The sequence below is a fragment of the Salvelinus alpinus genome, chromosome 19 (genome assembly GCF_045679555.1).
Source record: "Salvelinus alpinus chromosome 19, SLU_Salpinus.1, whole genome shotgun sequence".
In the NCBI taxonomy this organism is placed as follows: Eukaryota; Metazoa; Chordata; class Actinopteri; order Salmoniformes; family Salmonidae; genus Salvelinus; species Salvelinus alpinus.
Genome location: NC_092104.1, coordinates 26901196 through 26922211, shown reverse-complemented (window position 1 = coordinate 26922211; position 21016 = coordinate 26901196). Strand labels below are relative to the sequence as shown.

General features: G+C 42.4%; 1 protein-coding gene across 2 annotated transcripts in view; it reads right to left on the bottom strand.

Annotated features, from left to right (window-relative positions):
* galnt9 (polypeptide N-acetylgalactosaminyltransferase 9) overlaps nt 1-21016 on the bottom strand; it is a 131630-nt gene that overhangs the window by 8252 nt on the left and 102362 nt on the right. For both annotated transcript variants that reach the window (XM_071352713.1, XM_071352715.1), the window contains 2 exons: nt 5047-5232; nt 209-346 (listed from right to left, as the gene is read on the bottom strand). In XM_071352713.1, coding sequence (XP_071208814.1) covers nt 209-346; nt 5047-5232 — 324 coding nt within the window. The remainder of the gene's footprint in view (nt 1-208; nt 347-5046; nt 5233-21016) is intronic.

The following is a 21016-nucleotide window of genomic DNA, read 5'->3' as shown; positions in this document are numbered from 1 at the left end:
GTACAGGTCTTCCACTACATCCAGTACAGGTCTTCCACTACATTCAGTACAGGTCTTCCACTACATCCAGTACAGGTCTTCCACTACATCCAGTACAGGTCTTCCACTACAGGTCTTCCACTACATCCAGTACAGGTCTTCCACTCAAAACCTGATTATGTTTTTGTATTGTAAACCTATTATTGATAGTGAAAAGGGAATGTCTCACCTCCCCATATGTGATGGTGTTGTTGTAGATGCGCATCTCTGGGTAGACATTCTCCAGGTACCAGCGGAAGCTCCGACACTGCAGCCTCTTCCTCAAGGCCACCCGCTCAGACACGTCCCCATAGTCAACCCCAGGGTTCTGGTAGCAAACACGGAGAAATCACATTAAACCAGCAACATATGACTACTCTTCATGTAATTAGAAAAATGTAGGCCTCAAAAGATTTCTGGAAGGAGAAAGGGTGGAAAAAGAAAAAAGTTAAGGAGCCTGAGAGAAGAAGAGTGTATTTGGTTAAGAGATGGATGGAGGCTGTCATGTGGGACAATCATTGTTCTTTCATTAGACATGACAGTATGCTGTGCAAATTCTAATCAGCTGCTTAATTATGAGTGTTCATGGCCCTGCCACGCCGGGCAGCGTTGTGCATGGAGGTGGCTTCCCAAATTGATGTGGGGAATGCTTAATAACTGCTCTGCTCTGAGGTCTGCACTGTGCCCTGGCCTCCACAGCAGACATGCACTGCCTCATTAAGAGAAAGACTCACTGGCTGCGGTCCAAACAATGAAAAGACACACCCTATCCCCTCAGCCCTCAAATGAAGTGGACACTTCTAATGACGTATCATGACATCTGACGAGTATATACTTGCAGGGCAAGTGGCGAGGGAGGAAGGAATGATTTTGAAATGGACCACCCTTGGCCGGAAATGTGTCACTCGTTCAACCCGTGATGATTGTGTTTTCAGCCACCGGTAGCTTGTGGGTACTTTACATGCGCTACAGTCAATTATGATTGCATGTCTACTTATCTTCTTATGGCTGTAGTCCCGTTAACGGGATCGATATGACAACAGCCAGTCGAAGTGCAGGGCGCCAAATTCAAAAAACAGAAATCTCATAATTAAAATTCCTCAGACATTCATGTGTCTTATATCATTTTAAAGGTAATCTTGTTGTTAATCCCACCAAAGTGTCCGATTTCAAATAGGCTTTTCAGCGAAAGCACTACAAACGATTATGTTAGGTCACCACAAAACCACAATAATCACAGCCATTTTTTCCAGCTAAAGATAGCTTCACAAAAACCAGAATAGAGATAAAATTAATCACTAACTTTCGATTATTTTGATCAGATGACACTCATAGGACTTCATGTTACACATTACATGCATGTTTTGTTTGATTAAATTCATATTTATATCACAAAATCTGAGTTTACATTGAGGCGTTATATTCACTAGTTGCAAAAACATCAAGTGACTTTGCATAGCCACATCGTTTCAACAGAAATACTCATCATAAATATAGATGATAATACAAGTTATACACATGGAATTATAGATATACCTCTCCTTAATGCAACCGCTGTGTCAGATTTCAAAAAACCTTTACGGAAAAAGAAACCCACGCTATAATCTGAGACGGCGCTCAAAAGTAAAACACCACAGCCGGAAAGATGGCGTCAACATAAACAAGAAAATACATGATAAATATTCCCTTACCTTTGATGATCTACATCAGAAAGCACACCAGGAATCCCAGGTCCACAATAAATGTTTGTTTTGTACGAAAAAATTCGTTATTTATGTCCAAATACCTTCTTTTGTTAGCGCGTCTGGTATACATATCCAAACACTAATTCTGGTCAGCGTTATATCGGACAAAAACTTCAAAAAGTGATATTACCGGTCGAAGAAACATTTCAAACTAAGTACAGAATCAATCATTAGGATGTTTTTAACATATAGCTTTAATAAAGTTCCAACCGGAGTATTCTTTCTTGTCTTCGTGAGCAATGGAAAGCAAGTGACTACCATGAGGAATAAGCATGATCAGAAAATGGCTGCTTGATGGACACCTGACTGATTCTGCTATCATTCACTCCCACAACACCATAGAAGTCTCATTATAATTTCTATTGATAGTTGACATCTAGTGGAACCCCTAGGCAGTGCACAATCATTCATATCTCAAGGGGATTTCATTTGGGGACTCTGGTGAATACATACAAGCTCAGATTTCTGACTTCCTGTTTTGATTTCAACTCGGGATTTTGCCTGCCAATATGAGTTCTGTTAATCTCACAGACATAATTCAAACAGTTTTAGAAACTTTAGAGTGTTTTCTATCCAATACTAATAATAATATGCAAATGTTAGCAACTATGACTGAGGAGCAGGCCGTTTGATATGGGCACCTTTCATCCAAGCTACTCAATACTGCCCCTTCAGCCATAAGAAGTTATATTACATATATAATTATTAATATATGCCTACTGTGTGATAGCTAGCAAATGTATTAGCTAACTTACGTTAGCCTGCCTTGCTGGAACTTCTGAAGAAGAAAAATGTTTTATTTCTACAATTTCCAAAATTGTTTTTACTTACACTTGTACGTTGACTTCTCCATTGATGTTGTTTTTACGTTTTCGCAGACTTTTCTTAGCGGATGTACAATCGTCGCAAATTGAATTACGGGGAGTTTCAGGCCCCGGAGTGAACATAATTGTACACTTGCAAAGCCGACTGAAAACGAGGGCTGAGGGGCTTATGTTGCTTCCCTTGCTTGGCCAATCATTTGGACCGCCCTCCAAGATGGCGACGGGGATTCCCCAAGGGCATAAGGCGAGGGTAAGTGGATGAGGGTGTGTCTTTTAAGTGTTTGTACTGCAGCCTGTTTCTGTTTGGACCGCAGCTGTTTCTAAACCATAAATATCAAATCATTTGTTGGTAACAATTAAGTACCTTACTGTGATTGTTTACAATTAAAATTGCCAAAAATAAAACATAAATAGCTTCTTAGCAAAGAGCAATTTCTTAAGTGGGGAGGGGGAAACATAAAACTAGCTGTTATTGGCAGAGAGGTTTGGAACTCTCTTTCTTATTGGTCTTGTGATGTAACTAGGAAGGCCAAAACTCCATCCCACCAAAACAGGCTGAAATTTCAGGAGGTATTTTCAAACAGCTCTTACAATAAAAAAGCATTATCATCATTTTCACAATTTCTGAGTATTACTCCAACCTCATAGCGTGGAAATATACACTGAGTGTACAAAACATTGTTCTTTCTATAATATAAACTGACCAGGTGAATGCAGATGAAAGCTATGATCCCTTATTGATGTCACCTAAATGCACTTCAATCAGTGTAGATGAAGGGGAGGAGAAAGGTTAAAGAAGGATTTTTTTAAGCCTGGAGTCAATTGAGACATGGATTGTGTATGTGTGCAATTCAGAGGGTGAATGTGCAAGACAGAATATTTTGGTGCCTTTGAAAAGGTATGGTAGTAGGTGCCAGTCGCACCGGTTTGAGTGTGTCAAGAACTGCAACGCTGCTGGGTTTTTCACGCTCAACAGTTTCCCATGTGTATCAAGAATGGTCCACCACCCAAAGAACTTCCAGCCAACTTGACACAACTGTGGGAAGCATTGGAGTCAACATGGGCCAGCATCCCTGTGGAACGCTTTCGACACCTTGTAGTCCATGCCCGACAAATTAAGGCTGTTCTGAGGGCAAAGGGGGTTGCAACTTAATATTAGGAAGATGTTTCTTGTGTTTTGTACACTCAGTGTATACAAAACACAGGCAATTCATGTTTTGATTGCAATGGGCCTTTAAGCATACTTCACTACATCCAGCCACAGGTATCAGCCATATTTTAATATCTGTGAATAATGAGCACTGGCATTGTCCTCTGTTATTTTTATTAGCTATAACAGATGCATTCCATTTGAGAGATGTTGTTTGGACTACATGATGGTGGTAATCACAGTGAATCAGACCCTGCCACCAGAGTAATAGCGTTCTCCTCCAGCCTCTCTAACCAATAACAAGACTATGTGATCCTGTGTGTGTGGTGTTGGTAATGGGAGATATATTTGTTATAGCATTATGCACAAAATAACTCTGCACCATGGGACAGAGGGTTAATAGAGCACTGTACAACTGTGTTCGTAATTACATTGGACGAAGAATGTTGGGCGATGAGGCAGTTTGTTAATAGGGTGCTGTCTTAGTTACTGTCCTCTTGCCTGTATCCATTGTGCCTCTCCCTGTGTTTTGAATGACCGCCATATTAACAAAAGAATTGGCTTCCCTGGGATCATTAACGTAATGTGCCCCTGTGCAGGAGGCCTTGTTTGAGTGAAACACACTCCAAAGTTTGTTTCTAATGGCAATAATGTCTTGAAAACATTACAATTACTACCAGGCTATGTTTTAAAGCATTGTCACCGCCCACTGTGCCACTCAGATCATTGCAGTACTCCTTTACTAGACATGGCAATTAGTATTCTCCATTAATCCCTTTTTATTTATTATTGAAAATAGCTGTTTATTATTTTCCATGCCTATTTCAAAGGCCCTTGAAAGCAATTACGTCTTAACTGATGTGTATGAAAGTGGCACTGATTAAATTAGTCATTCATTTGGTTTCAGCTCTTCACTCCGCTCCACCACTCAGAGCCTGACGTCGTCGTTCAGATCTCACTGAGCTGCTCTGAAGGTTGAGTGGAATGAAATCTGAATATCCATTGAGGCCTAGCAGTCTGTCTAGAGGGGCCCACCCCGCTCGGCACAGAACAGGCTGCTGGTCTGAATGAACAAGTGGTGAGGATGGGATGGATGAATGGGTGGGGTGAAAGACCAGCCAGGCTCTTGTGACCAGCTGCGTTGTGAACCACAAGTCTTCAGGTCTCAAGCAAGGTTCCTTTAGATTAGCAATAGAATGCCTGTTGTGTCATATAATGTAATTATTTTTCTATGGATACAAAAGCCATGACTCTAGCCATTCTAGGTTTCTTCATAGGTCAGGTGCTGTGAGACTATGGTTACACTCACATTCATGGGGATGTTCCAGGCCATGTAGACGTGGGACCTGTACTCATCCATCCAGACCTCGGCGGCCCGCAGGGCGTTCCTCTTGGCGTAGTAGTCAATGTCGTTGTTGTATGGCTTCTTGGTCCGCTCGATGTGCGCCACTCTGGCGCAGGGCAGCACCTCCATGCTCCCCCCACACTGCCACACCTAGAGGAGAGAACAGCAGAGAGAAGACAGTGACCCTGCAGTATGCCAACTCCATCACCATCACAAGGCATCAAAGGCTAGACAGAGGCTGAGGATAACATCAGAGCTGGCAAGCAAACTGAATCACCCTCATGTGGCATCAACTGCATCAGCATCATCAAGCATCACCTGGCATCACCATCATCAAGCCATCATCTAACTCAGATTAGGAGCCTGTGATCACTGATCTTCTGAGGGAGTCCTGCTCTATGGCTATGACAATGTCATCTTGTCCTTTATTTTGTTGTGTGTTATTTGTGTAACCCAAGTATGCCTAGTAGGCTAGCTCTACTGTGTAGCCTAGGCCTTCTATGTTTATGTATGTACATTTTTTAACCATCTTCTTTAGTTTTAAACAGCCTGTCTGGCATCGGTATGAGTCAGAAACATTCAATCTAGTGTCAGAATTTACTACAAAGTGTAAATAGGATAATTTTGGTAATAAAGTCAGTCTCGTCCAAAACTGAGTTTTGTGTTTGTCAAAACTTACTGGAGGGTTGGGTATGAACTATGATCATGTCCACTTGCCCAATGCCCACTAACACAAGAGAAGCAGCTGTGCTGATTGCGCTCTATCAGCGGTGCGCTTTATCCAATCATAGCAGCCAGAACCTCCAGACAGTGAGACAGACTTGCCCATTACGCAGTGCCTCAGACTTGTTTAGTTTACATAAGACAACACGTCGCCAATGTTATGTTGAAATCACCCTTGGCACTAAGCCTTTTACGGAGTGGCCACTGCCTTTTGTGTTTGATAGTGTCAATCGCTCTAGTCTGCCCATTTGTTGGGCAAAATGAGAATTGAGACAATCACAACTGTAACTTCCCATTTGCGAGCATTTGTGTCCTCCCACGACCTGTTTTGTAACATGATTCCCTATGAAACACTGCCTGACAGACTCACACTCCGGTAAGTGAGAAAGTTGTAAAAAACTAAACGGCACTGAAGCACAAACGTCGCCACTCACCAATGACTTGATAATCTGATTGTGGCCTGGCTGCTCAATGTGCCTACTGGCTACTATTTGCTAGCTTCATTGACAAACACAGAGTTGAAACTTAGCTAGCTAGCAAGTGATTTTGGGCACTGATAAATAGCGTGTAGCTTGTGGCAGTTAGATTTGTATATGTCATTTTATGCGAAAATTGTAAAAAAAAGGGGCGGATCCGTAAGAGGTTTCAAATGGTCAAATAAATATATCTATCTACCCTAGACCAAAGCCTGTTACAGGGAAAGCAACATCACTGATCTTCCATAATGGTAAATGGTAAATGGCTCTGACAGAGAAAACATTTGTATCTGCAGGATTTCTTGTTCGCTGTTATAGCTGCCTCCTTGTTTATCTTTTTACAAAGGAGTGCTTTTCCTTGATGCAGCAATTAGGTTGCACGGGCCATTATTTTCTGCTGAAGTAGGCAAAAAGGGGCCTAATAAATGGGTGTGTGTTGGAATGGCCCATAAATATGAGTGTCCCTGGAAAACTTCCTGTGACACATATAAACCCTGACACTGGATTACTCCCGAATAGTGTCTGCCTGTGCATAAGGGGTAATACATAAAACTAGACAGTAAATGCGTGTCATCCTGGAGAAAAACATCCATCACTGCCGAAAGTATTGATTGAATACAGCCTGAAAAAATGCTGTGACTCTTGCCCAGACACAAAGTTACAGCATAAAAAGAAAGTGTCACAACTAGTCACAACTAGAGAGAGAAAGAAATAGCTTAAATGAAAACTCTGTCCAGAGCAGAAAGACATTAGAGACGACAGCATATGGTAATGAACTTCTCCTGTCTTTTAAACTGCAGAGCCACCGGCACCCTGAGAGTCTCTTAATAACGATCATCACAACATAACAGATGTTCCAAACCATTAACATTCCACTGAACCCAACATTTACATCATTCTCAGAATACAAGGAGACAGACAACTGCCTGTATGCCGCAGAAAAATACCCTGAAGAAATCATGGAGCTCCACCAGAGAAAGTTATCGTACCGAAATACAAAGATGTACACTGAACAAAAATATGAACGCAACATGTAAAGTGTTGGTCCCATGTTTTATGAGCTGAAATACAAGATGTCAGAAATGTTCCATACGCACAAAAAGCTTATTTCTCTCACATTTGGTGCACAAATGTCCTTATATCCCTGTTAGCGAGAATTTCTCAGGGGAGGCATATCAAGGCATATCAAGCTGAATAAACAGCATGATCAGTGGACAGGTGCACCTTGTGATGGGGACAATATAAGGCCACTAAAATGTGTAGTTCTGTCACACAACACACTGCCACAGATGTCTAAAGTTTTGAGGCAGCGTGCAATTGGCATGCTGACTACAGGTATGTCCACCAGAGCTGTTGCCAGAGAACTGAATGTTAATTTCTTTACCATAAGCTGCCTCCAACGACATTTTAGAGAATTTTGCAGTACGTCCAACCAGCCTCACAAACGCAGACCACGTGTAACCACAGTAAGATTTGGACCTCCACATCCGGTTTCTTCACCTGCGGGATCAAGTTAGACCAGCCACCCGAACAGCTGATGAAACTGTGGGATTGCACAAGTGAAGAATGCTTGCACAAACTGTCAGAAACCATCTCAGGGAAGCTCATCCGCGTGCTTGTCATCCTCACCAGGGTCTTCACCTGACTTCAAATTGGCATCGTAACCGACCTCTGTGGGCAAATGCTCACCTTCGATGGCCAATGGCACGTTGGAGAAGTAGGCTCTCCACGGATAAATCCTCGTTTCAACTGTACTGGGCAGATGTCATGTGGGCGAGCAGTTTGCTGATGTCAACGTTGTGAACAGAGTGCCCCATGGTGGCTGTGGGGTTATGGTATGAGCAGGAATTAGCTACGGACAACGAACACAATTGCATTTCATCAATGGCAATTTGAAAGCACAGAAATACCGTGACGAGATCATTGTCATGCCATCTACCGCCATCACCTCATGTTTCAGCATGATAATGCATGGCCCCATGTCGCATGGATCTGTACACAATTCTTGGAAGCTAAAAATGTCCCAGTTCTTCCATGGCCTGCATACTCACCAGACATGTCACCTATTGAGCACGTTTGTGATGCTCTGGATCGACGTGTACGACAGTCTGTTCCAGATCCCGCCAATATCCCAAAAACTTCGCACAGCCATTAAAGAGGAGTGGGACAACATTCCACAGGCCACAATCAACAGCCTGATCAACTCTATGCGAAGGAGATGTGTTGCGCTGCATGAGGCAAATGGTGGTCACACCAGATATTGACTGATTTTCTGATCCACGCCCCTACCCTTTTTTTGTAAGGTATCTGTGACCAACAGATGCATATCTGTATTCCCAGTCCTGTGAAATCCATAGATTAGGGCCAAATTAATTTATTTCAATTGACTGATTTCCTTATATGAACTGTAACTCAGTAAAATCTTTTAAATTGTTGCATGTTGTGTTCATATTTTTTTTCAGTGCATTTGAATGACATACTAATGATTCACCTCCCTAAGGGAGAATTTTGTTTTTGACTAGCAGTGACGTCACCATTGTTTTGGAGGGGTTAGTAAGGAATGCTTGACATGATGGGGGCTTTATACTGTAGGTGTACTGCTAATGTTGCATATTTTGTGCTAGCATGGACTTACACTTTGCTTTATGTCAAACATAAGGTGGTTTCATACCAAACCACATGCAACGATGCATGGTGGTCCACTGAGTGCATGTGGGTATAAGGCATAGCAGAGAGAATTGAGGCAGGAGGATAAAGGTCATTGCTCAAATTCGATTGATAGATGGATCCCTAGTCAGGATGAATTGCGTCAAAAGTTCTATCTGGAATCTTTCTGTTGGACAGGGTTGCATAAATAAACATAAATAAATAAACCCATTGCATTCACCAGGGCCTTCCATTGACACATTGAGTATGCTCTCATTAGGAAATGTTGGTTTGGCTGAGTTTCTGACGCATCATTTGTGCCCAGAGGGGACATATAGTGTATGCTGTAAGTGTATGACCCCAAAAAGACTGCTGCTATGCAGAGCATATACGCTTCCATCTTTTCCCTAGCAGTTTGTGGCAGCTTATGTTTTAACTTGTTGTGATTCACCACACATTACGCAGAGGTATTTGAGCGATAGTGTGACAAGCACTATACTAATATAGTATGCTGTGTAAATATTCAAATAAGCCAAACAAATTCTTGCTGATAAGTGGGTCTGTGAAATTCATCGAGGTAATATGTTGGAGCCGCTGAGCCACCGAGCCATATGGTACAGTGTGACATGTTCATGGAAATTACAGACATCAAATATTAATAAAGTTGTTGTTACCATAATTTACATTTACAGTAACATTCAAGTTTATGTGAGTGTGTGTTTAATTTAATGTTTCATTCACTGAATTAATATGGATGCTTTTTGACCCATTTCATAGTTGTGAAAAACCTTTCACCTCCTCCATATCACACCCTCAATGGTTTCCTTTCACTCAACCAACCTCCATAATTACCCAGATTGGCTGTAAACCCTCTCTTAGATTAAACAGCAGTGGACCTTGGAGTGACTCTGGACTAAGAAATCAATCAGCCCCATTACCATTACTTACCCAATACGCACCTGCATGGCTACAACGTACCAACTACTTGCTTTCATTGTGAGTCTGTGGATGTCGTTGTAATGCATTCACTAATGGATGACTTCTCGTTTTACTGATCAATGATTAGGTTTCAAACAACAAACACAGACTTAATCAAACAAACACACACTAATCTTCAATGTTGCCTCTATTAAAGCACAGGCACTTCACAGATGAACATTCTGTGGTAATGCACTATTGAAACTTCTCTTTGCGGTAATGCACGTAATGGGAGGAGATCCAGGCCGGAAAGAATCGCCTTTCATGGGAGCAGACGGAGGCAGCGAAGGAGGAACAACGACGACACCGGGGTTCACGACCACGACGGAAGCCCGAGAGGCAGCCCCCCAAAAATGTTTTGGGGGAGGCACACGGGGTGGTTGGAGGAGCCAGGGTTTGAACCAGAGCCAACTCCTCGTACTCACCGTGGGGAGCGTGTGACCGGGCAGGCACCATGTTTTGCGGTGATACGCACTGTGTCTCCACAGTACACCCAGCCCGGTGCGTGCTGTGCCAGCTCCCCGCACTTGCCATTGCGAAAGTGGGCATCTGTCAGGACGGGTGGTGCCGGCTCAGCGCGCCTGGTCTCCAGTGCGCTTCCTCGGTCCAGGATATCCTGCGCCGGCTCTACGCGCTGTATCTCAGGTGCGCCTTCACAGCCCAGTGCGTCCTGTGCCAGCTCCCCGCACTTGCCGTGCGAAAGTGGTCCTTTGTCCAGGACGCGTTGTGCCAGCTCTACGCTCCAGACCTCCAGTGCGCCTCCACGGCCCAGTATATCCTGCGCCGGCCATACGGACTGTGTCTCCAGTGCGCCTTCACAGCCCAGTGCGTTCTGTGCCATCTCCCCACACTTGCCATGCGAAGGTGGTCCTTTGTCCAGGTCGCGTTGTTTCAGCTCTACACTCCAGAGCTCCAGTGCGCCTCCACGGTCCAGTATATCCTGTGCCAGCTCCATGCACCCGGCCTCCAGTGCGTGTCTCCAGCCTGCTACGTCCTGTGCCTGCTCCACGCACAAAGCCTCCAGTGATGATCCATGGCCCGAAGCCTCCAGTGATGATCCATGGCCCGAAGCCTCCAGTGATGATCCATGGCCCAGAGCCTCCAGAGACGATCCAAGGTCCGGAGTCTCCAGCGACGGTCTGCAGTCCAGAGCCTCCAGCGACGGTCGGCAGTCCAGAGCCTCCAGCGACGGTTTCCAGTCCAGAGCCTCCAGCGACGGTTTCCAGTCCAGAGCCTCCAGCGACGGTTTCCAGTCCAGAGCCTCCAGCGACGGTTTCCAGTCCAGAGCCTCCAGCGACGGTTCCCAGTCCGTAGCTACCAGCGACGGTTCCCAGTCCGTAGCCTCCAGCGATGGTTCCCAGTCCGGAGCATCCAGCGATGGTTCCCAGTCCGGAGCCTTCTGCGACGATCTACGGTCCGGAGTCCCCGGCGACGGTCTACGATCCGGAGTCCCCGGCGATGATCCATGGTTTGATTCCTCCGGCGAAGAGTCACGGTCCGGAGCTTCCGGCGACGATCCCCGCACCAGAGGCGCCACCGAAGTTGGCGGAGCCACAAGCGGAGTGGGGTCTGCGTCCCGCACCGGAGCCGCCACCGAGGGTAGATGCCCACCCGGACACTCCCCTATAGGTTCAGGTTTGCGGCCGGAGTCCGCACCTTTGGGGGGGGGGGGGGGGGGTACTGTCACGCCTTGATCTTAGAGATCCTTTTAATTCTCTATTTGGTTAGGTCAGGGTGTGACTAGGGTGGGCAATCTAGGTTTTCTATTTCTTTGTTGGCCGGGTATGGTTCCCAGTCAGAGGCAGCTGTCTATCGTTGTTTGTGATTGGGGATCATACTTAGGCAGCCTTTTTCCACCTGTAGTTTGTGGGATCTTGTTTTTGGTACTGTGCTGTTTAGCCCTACTAGATGTTACGTTTCGTTTTGTATTTGTTGTTTTTTCGGTGTTCATTTAATAAATTTAAATGTACGCATACTACTCTGCACCTTGGTCCGATCCTTCCATCGACGAACGTAACAGTAACTGCTGATTGAACAGAAACACAGTTTCATAGTAATCTATTTACGTACACTTGTATGAATATATCAAATGTAATTTGGAACAACATGTAAACAAATATTGTTTATGATACTGTAAACATACTGAACTTTAATAGACTATATTGTTGTGAAATTTTAAGTATTTTGTGTGCCATCTCTACATTGGCTTGCCTCATTGAATAAAATGTATTTCTTAAAGCCTAACTGTTCTTTCTTTTACAATTTAAACACATTTAGCATAGAAAAGGTAATTGTTGTAGTAGTCTTAGGCAAACCATCTTCATTATCACAGTGGTACTTCCTAGTGCCACTCAGACCTTCTGGGGAAAAAAGTATCTGGCATTGAACTTGGTAGTAGTAGTAGTACGTTTTAAGCTAGGACCCATCTCCTGCTTCGACATTTCATCTACCTAGATTACAAGGGTTGGATTCGCACTAAACAATTTCATGTCAGCACAAGGCATGTACAACATCTGGTATAATAATTAGTCTAATTTACATTGTCTACTGGTATGGTACTGGTTTTTAAATTGAGAACATATAGCTCAACAATATGTAAACAATGTGTGAGTTAAGCTATTCTCTGCTTCAGATGCACTTTCCAGTGGTGAATCATAAAGGCCCTAAAGGCTAATACCATTATACTGTACGCCTATGGCTGCAAAGGCATTGCATGCCATTATCATCAAATGCAAAATGGGTTCACATGGCTGATATCCAGAGATTACAATTGAACAAAAAGGTAATGTTAATTTGAGAATACAACACAGAAACACAGACAAATAAGAGACAGATTCCCTTCCCCTCTATTGCAGGATTGTGATCTGTGATGAATCAACATTGAATAATAGTTTTAAGTTAACAATTAAAACAAGTTTAAACACTTCACTTCAAAGAATCAACACTTTATTTAATATAATTTTAAAGTGTATAAGTAAGCTAACTCAAATATAAAGGTTAGTAACAAGTTAGCTATTATTACTAAAGCATAATTTCAGGTGAACAAAAAAAAGTAAATACCAGAGGAGGCCAACCTCACTCTACGGATCACTGATCTACTTGGGCAGCAGATTGCTATGCAGCCCAGCAATAGCACACATGACTATCAACTAATTTGCTAAATTGAATCAGGTGTTAGTGCTGGGCTGGAGGGGGGGGGGGGCTCGAGCTATGCATTTGGTTTGCTAACTTGCTAGCTAAATGGCTACTTGCAAGATAAAGCTTCTTGGTTAAAACCAAACAGACAATCAATTCCCCCCCAGTTCCTTAATTTGTTCTGTGTGTAGATAAAATGTAATAAAATTACATTTGAAAAGGACTAATGACCCTTATGTTGGCAGTACTGTATAGTACAGGAACGGTATGAAGGTATGAAAATATGAATACCGCCCAACCCTATCTTCCATGTCTGGATTTTGTACACTGACCTTCTTCTCAACCCTGTTCTTTGGGCACTGTTGTATGACGTCAGTGTCAACACGTGGGCACGTTCGAGGTCTTTGTTATTGCGAGCATGTTGCGCAGATGGGCAGATCTTGAAATGTGTATAGAAACCCTGGATTGCTTATGCTATGTATTGTACATTGAGAGGCTTAGAAGCCACCAGTAGGAGCAGTCCTCCATAGGAATGATTGGATTTCTACAGTATTTCAATCAATTGTTTCAAGGACAAAATAACATGTATTTAAGTATTTGTATTGTTGTAATGGGGACAGTAGCATTAGTAATCTCAAAAAATTCTACTTCAAATTTTTTTCCTCCATTTTATGTTTTTTTCACATAATATTTGAAAGTATATATTAAGGTGTCTGTAATAGAATAAATGTGTCAAAAACGAATGTAGACGTTAATAAATGCATTTCTATAGCTTCCAAAATATATATTTTTTATAATGTTGGGGGAGTGCCAAGTAGAGGTACAGTGGTTTTACCAGCACCCCCTAGCAGTCAACTAGTGTATATACAAATCATTGAGATCTTGGCATGATGCCTTAAGTAAATAATTGCACCATGGAATCCCATCCAAAAGTGAGAATGTTCCTCAACAGTAAAACTCTTGCAAGGTTACATGATGGAATAAGAGTTTGTCTTATGACCATTTTAAGTGCATTTATATTTAGACTTTTATTATATTTTAACAGTTACCCTAACTGCAATCTGGACCCAGTCTTGTGAATTACAAAAGCATATAGACTTCCTGTAGTCTCTTAGTGACGAGAGAGAAGAAGACTCACATTGAGATAAAGCACAGTATGCTTGACTGCCACTGCTCAAATAGAGCGTAATACTTGGATATGACATGTTTGGACATGTAGTGGGTAGTCGCACATCAGAGAGAATTGATAAAACAGTTAGCTAGCAGAGGAATAGCACAGTCAGGGACTTCAATTAGCTGCACAATTTCACTTCACTCTCCACCATTAACTTTGACGTTTTATCTGTCCTTCTGAAATTGCCTGTACTGTATCTGGTATGTAATGGCTGGTGTTGTTTGTCATGGTTTTCTCTCCCCCTTCTCCCACATCTCAGTCACTGTGCACACAAGAGTAATAGCTGGATCATTGCAGGGATTTGCCAGATAAACGTTGTACTCAGTGTTATAATTTGTGCCCAGAAGGGACATATGCTGTAAGTGTATGAACCCCAAAAGACTGCTGCTATGCAGAGCATATACTCTTCCATCTTTTCCCTAGCAGTTTGTGGCAGTGTAACAGGGTTATATTGGTGATTCCCCTTGCCACTTTATTGTTAAGCCAATGGATTTTTGGTTTTAGTTTTGTCTTGCCTTCACCTACTCAACATGGCATCTTATTGGCTGGTTTGCGTAGCTTGCTTACGAGGGAGGATGTTTCAGTTAGAATCGTCCCAGTGAACAAGCACCGAACCAGCGGTAGGTTGTTGGTTGATGATTTAAATGTACAATTTATATACATTTGTTTGTAAATGTTATTCGAACATCACACATAAGATGCAGCGTTTTTTGGTGAATATTTATTGTGCATTTTGTTGTAGAGAATTCCCGCCAATACTAGCTAGCAACTTACTGTGTCTGTTGGGGGGGTTCGTATATTTTGTACAGTGCGTGAGTGCAGAGTTGGATGGTGAGCCGTGCATTGCATGACGTGCAATTTTGTGCTGTTTCTATCAGGTACATTGTTCAAAATATTATATTGTATATTGTAATTGTTGTATTATTTTGGTAACTACATTGCCCAGTGAACAAGCACCAAACCAGCGTGCGTGAGTGCAGAGTTGGGTGGTGAGCCGTGCATTGCATGACGTGCAGTTTTGTGCTGTTTCTATCAGAATAAAGCTCCATGACTGGTGCTACAAGTTGGAGTTCGTGTCGATGATAGATTGTACACAATGCAAGAAGAGTACTGTTACAGCAGCTTATGTTTTAACTTGTTGTGATTCACCACACATTACGCAGAGGTATTTGAGCGATAGTGTGACAAGCACTATTGTAACGTTCGTTCTCCTCCTCGTCTGAGGAGGAGCAAGGATCGGACCAAAATGCAGCTTGGTATGTTTCCATATTTATTAAAGAAAGACGAAGACGGAAAACACTTAATAAACTACAAAACAATAAACGACGTTACAAGACCTGAACATGTGAACTTACAGACAACGAAGAACGCAATGAACAGGAACAGGCACAGACTAACAAACGAAACGAAACAGCCCCGTGTGGTACAAACACTGACACAGGAACAATCACCCACAAACAAACAGTGTGAACAGCCTACCTTAATATGGTTCTCAATCAGAGGAAACGTAAAACACCTGCCCCTGATTGAGAACCATATCAGGCTAATTGAAAAGAACCCAACATAGAAACACATAACATAGAATGCCCACCCAGCTCACGTCCTGACCATACTAAACAAAGACAAAATAAAGGAAATAAGGTCAGGAACGTGACAACTATACTAATATAATGCCGTGCAAATATTAAAATAAGCCAAACAAATTCTTGCTGATAAGTGGGTCTGTGAAATTCATCGAGGTAATATGTTGGAGCCGCTGAGCCACCGAGCCATATGGTACAGTGTGACATGTTCATGGAAATTACAGACATCAAATATTAATCAAGTTGTTACCATAATTTACATTTACAGTAACACTCAAATGTGTTTATGTGAGTGTGTGTGTTTAATTTAATGTTTCATTCACTGAATAAATATGGATGCTTTTTGACCCATTTCATAGTTGTGAAAAACCTTTCACCTCCTCCATATCACACCCTCAATGGTTTCATTTCACTCAACCAACCTCCATAATTACCCAGATTGGCTGTAAACCCTCTCTTAGATTAAAAAGCAGAGAACCGTGGAGTGACAATGGACTAAGACAAATATACAACATACCAACTACTTGCTTTCATTGTGAGTCTGTGGATGTCGTTGTAATGCATTCACTAATGGATTAGTTTTTTTTATTGATCAATGATTAGGTTTCAAACTACAAACACACACTAATCGCACTATTGAAACTTCTCTTCCTTTTAATCTGTAGCAGAACCACATGCCTATTGTAACATACTGTATCTATTGTAACATATTAATACAGCTTGTTTTCTTTGTATACGGTATGCTGTTCAGAATGGATAAACAACCAGGGTTGTGTGTGTGATTGCAGTGCTTGGCTACTAGAATATACCCTTCCTTGCACTAAAAGTCCATTCAAGATCAATATCTTTCAGTCGGGATTTCCAAAGTGTCATACTTGTGAATTACAACAGCATATAGACTTCCTGTAGTCTCTTAGTGACAAGAGAGAAGAAGAATCACATTGTGATGAAGCACAGTATGCTTGACTGCCACTGCTCAAATAGAGTGTAATACTTGGATATGACATGTTTGGACATGCAGTGGGTAGTCGTACATCAGAGAGAATTGATAAAACAGTTAGCTAGCAGAGAAAGAGCACAGTCAGGGACTTCAATTAGCTGCACAACCCGCGCGGCGTGCAGGTCAAACGATTTGCCGTAAGCACCAACACTTAGTGCACTTAGTGTTAAATAGTGCAAAAACAATTGTAAAGGATGAATTGCAAAAAGGAATATTTGTGGAAATATATCCATGAACAGATATTAAAATAAATAATTTGTTCCGTGTGCACCTACCGACCTGGCAATGTCTCTTCTTTTCTCTCTTGGGTGTGAGCTGTGCGGGGGGGGGGGGCTTTCAGATGAAGACCCCACAATATTATCAGCATGGTCAATTTCAGGCGGCTCCATATCCAATCCATCCAACTCCAGCTCATCCAATACTGTAACATCTGCAATGCTGTCAGCGTCCATTCCTTTGGTTCGGCTTGCAATTGTGAACTACACACATCATATGTTGTAGTCAGTGTCTGATTATAATCTCGCCGAGGGAAGATTACATACAATTTCCAGCCTTTCATAAATAAAATAATTAGACCGCTCAAAACGGCCACAATTGTTTATCATTACACTATTGTTCTAAATTCAATCACCCTCTTTACCCTCTTCATCATCCTCATCATTCAGTTAATTGAAATTCAATTGGGAAGTAACATGCACAAATATCAATTTCTATCGCCCATTCATCCATTTATGCCATTTATTCAGTGAGGAGAGGCAGATTTAGGTACCAACGTCCTACAGCGCATTTGTCATGTCCTTTAATAGGTGTAAAGAATAAAACCAGGTAAAAAGCCTCTGTTTGTGGTTTTCTGACAACTGTGCAATGTAAAAAAAACAAATATTAAGGTTAAGATCAGGGAAGGAGCAGGATGTTGCTTTTTTTGGCAGATTTTTTAAATGTACAAAATCAAACATCAATGACCATTGGTGGTTCTAGTGTTAAAACGCAAAATCATCAGTGATGATGTGACCTTTGCAGCATGATGAGACAGCGAGAGAGAGCATCCCAGTGTTAGTCAATCAGAGCGAGAACAGGTGGCGTGCAGCAGACCAGTACCAGGCAGAAGAGGGAGCAGACTGCTGGCTTCTCATGTATGTCACGTCTGTTTCAGGATGTCTTCTCACACTGCTGTCTTGCTCTCGTATCTTTGGAGATGTCAGCCATGGCATTAGCAAAACAAATCAGACCAAATGCCTTCTTTTCCCTGGACACAAAAGGCATAATGATGATGTGATGATTGTTCCAGGGCTGCGTGGAAAACACATTTACGCCATGCTGAGAGAGCCTTGCCTGTAGCACAGCTCTCGCCTGATCTCCTCAAATAGGCAATAATTGATCTGCAGGTGCATCATCTGGCCCGTCAAGTCACATTAAGAAGTGTTTTTTTTACCAGCAGTAATACACATTATTACCAAGGTAAAATAAACATTTGTCTCAAAGTTTGGTGTTTTACCCTGATCTATGAGTGTTGACGTTTGTGCCTTTATAGGACTCCTATGGCATTCTATGGAGTCAACAGTCATGTATCATGGTCAGTTGGTAACCTACATAGAAGCATCATTCACACATGACCTTTTCACCTCTGAATAGATCAGGAAGTAAACATATGTAAAGTCCTACACCAGTCTCCTTTTCAGCTCATTTATCAACTGATAAATGGGCCTTTCCTCTTTTGTTCTCTATTGCTCCTCTATTGTAAATCAAGCAAGGGGGAAGCCAATGACATCATTAATCCCCATCAGACTAACTCCTTGAACGCCCAACTAATTGATGTTTACAGTTGTGTCTAAAAAACACTATTTCATTTTTTTTTTTTTGTGTGTGTGTGTGTACTTTACTGTATTTATACTAACAGTAAAAGTTCAAAAATCACTGGAGGACGTCTTTAAGTATCCTTCTATGGTTTCATAGGAATACTGTATACACTGAGTGTACAAAACATTACGAACACTGGCTCTTTCCATGACACCAGGTGAATCCAGGTGAAAGCTATGGTCCCTTATTGATGTCACTTGTTAAATCCACTTCGATCAGTTTGGATGAAGGTATAAGGGCACAAGGCGAGATCCAAATGCAGACACAGGAAGCAGATGGTTGAGCTAAAGGTAGGTCGGGGACAGGCGAGAGTTCATAAACCGGGTCAGAGTCCAAAACAGTACCAGATGAAGGGCAGTCTCGATGTCAGGCCAGGCAGGGGTTCAGTAACCAGATCCGAGTCAAAACAGTACAAGGGGATAGGCAGGCTTGAAGACAGAACAGGAAGAGCGGTCAGGAAGGCGGGTTCGGAGTCAGGACAGGCAAGGGTCGAAACCAGGAGGACTAGAACCAAAGGAGACTGGAAAAAAATAGGAGTAAGGAAAACCGCTGGTTGACTTGACAAACAAGACGAACTGGCACAGAGACAGATAACACAGGGATATATACACAGAGGATAATAAGCGACACCTCTAGGGGGTGGAGACAATCACAAGGACAGGTGTGACAGAAGGGGAGGAGACCGGTTAAAGAAGGATTTTTAAGCCTTGAGACAATTGAACCTGGATTGTGCATTTGTGCCATTCAGAGGGTGAATGGGCAAGACAAAATATTTAAGTGCTTTTGAACGGGGTATTGTAGTAGGTGGCAGGCACACCGGTTTGAGTGTGTCAAGAACTGCAACGCTGCTGGGGTTTTCACACTCAACAGCTTCCCGTGTGTATCAAAAAATGATCCACCACCCAAATGACATCCAGATTCAGATCAACTTTATTATCCCACCAGGGGGAAATTCATTTGGTCATATGCTTTAAAAAGGCAGTATATAAAACATGAAAACACAGAAACTACACAAAATAATTTATTCAAAGTGCTATAGCTACACATTTAAAGTGAAAGTGCAATATGTTGTATACTCGAGGGACCAATAGACTATTTATTATACAGCCTACTGGCTGTTGGAATAAAAGAGTCCCCTTATCTATCTGTTTTTATTTTCTTTTGAAGAAGTCTCTTTCCCCTTGTCCGGCTGCTGCTGTGACTGCGTTTTGAGTGAAGGGGATGAGTACTGTCCTGTAAAATGCTTTCAAGTTTTAGGGGGATGAGTTTTGTGTACAGGTTGGTGGCTGATTCTTGATCTATACCAATTATCCTTCTCGCCGTCTTAATCAAGCGCTGAAGCTTGACTTGGTCTTGCACTCGCATGTTTCTGAACACGCATATCAGACCAAAGGACAGCACACTCTGCAGGGCAGATTTATAGAACATTTGTAAGACATGGCGGTCAACTTTAAAATGGTTCAGTTAGACTGCAATTTCTTGCAATTTCTTTATCTTTGCAAAGGCACAGTCATTGAATTTCAGTTTATTTTCTATTTTGATTCCCAGGTACTTATATGTGGTCACTCTATCGACTGATTCCTCATTGATCTTAAAAGGGGGTAGTGGAGTTTTGTTCCTTCTGAAATCAATTTCCATCTCTTTTGTTTTCTTAACGTTTATTTCAAGAAAGTTATCTGCACACCACAGGACAAATTTGACTGTTTTCTGTCAAAATCTTGAAGAGAGGCTTGGTCTGTGTAAGGAGTGCGAACTGGCGGCAGAGAAGTCAGACGCAGGAGAGAAATAACTGTGTTTCCAACGGCGCAGTTTATTAACAAAATCCCACCGGAAAACAGAATAATAAAATAAATGGGTACATAACCCAATGCACACCAGAACAGCCGTGCACTTACAATAAACAATCACCGACAAGGACATGAGGAGGAACAGAGGGTTAAAAACACAACATGTAATTGATGGGATTGGAACCAGGTGTGATGGAAGACAAGACAAAACCAAAGGAAAATGAAAAGAGGATCAGCGATGGCTAGAAGGTCAGTGACTTTGACCGCCGCCCGAACAAGGAGAGGGACCAACTTCGGCGGAAGTCGTGACAGTCTGGGTGGAGGAAATCCACAACAGCGGTGTCATCTGCATATAAACAATGTGTGGGTTGCGTCAGAGGCTTGACAATTGTTTGTGTACAGTGTTGTATGTATCGGTGAAAGTACGCAACCTTGAGGGGTTCCCGTATTCACCGTTGTAGTAGAAATGGTGGAGTTAAACTTAACTTGTTGAGTACGGTTTACAAGGAAACTACTTATCCACTTGATCGGTAGAGAGTTAACACCCAAATTCACATTATTTATTCAAAATTATT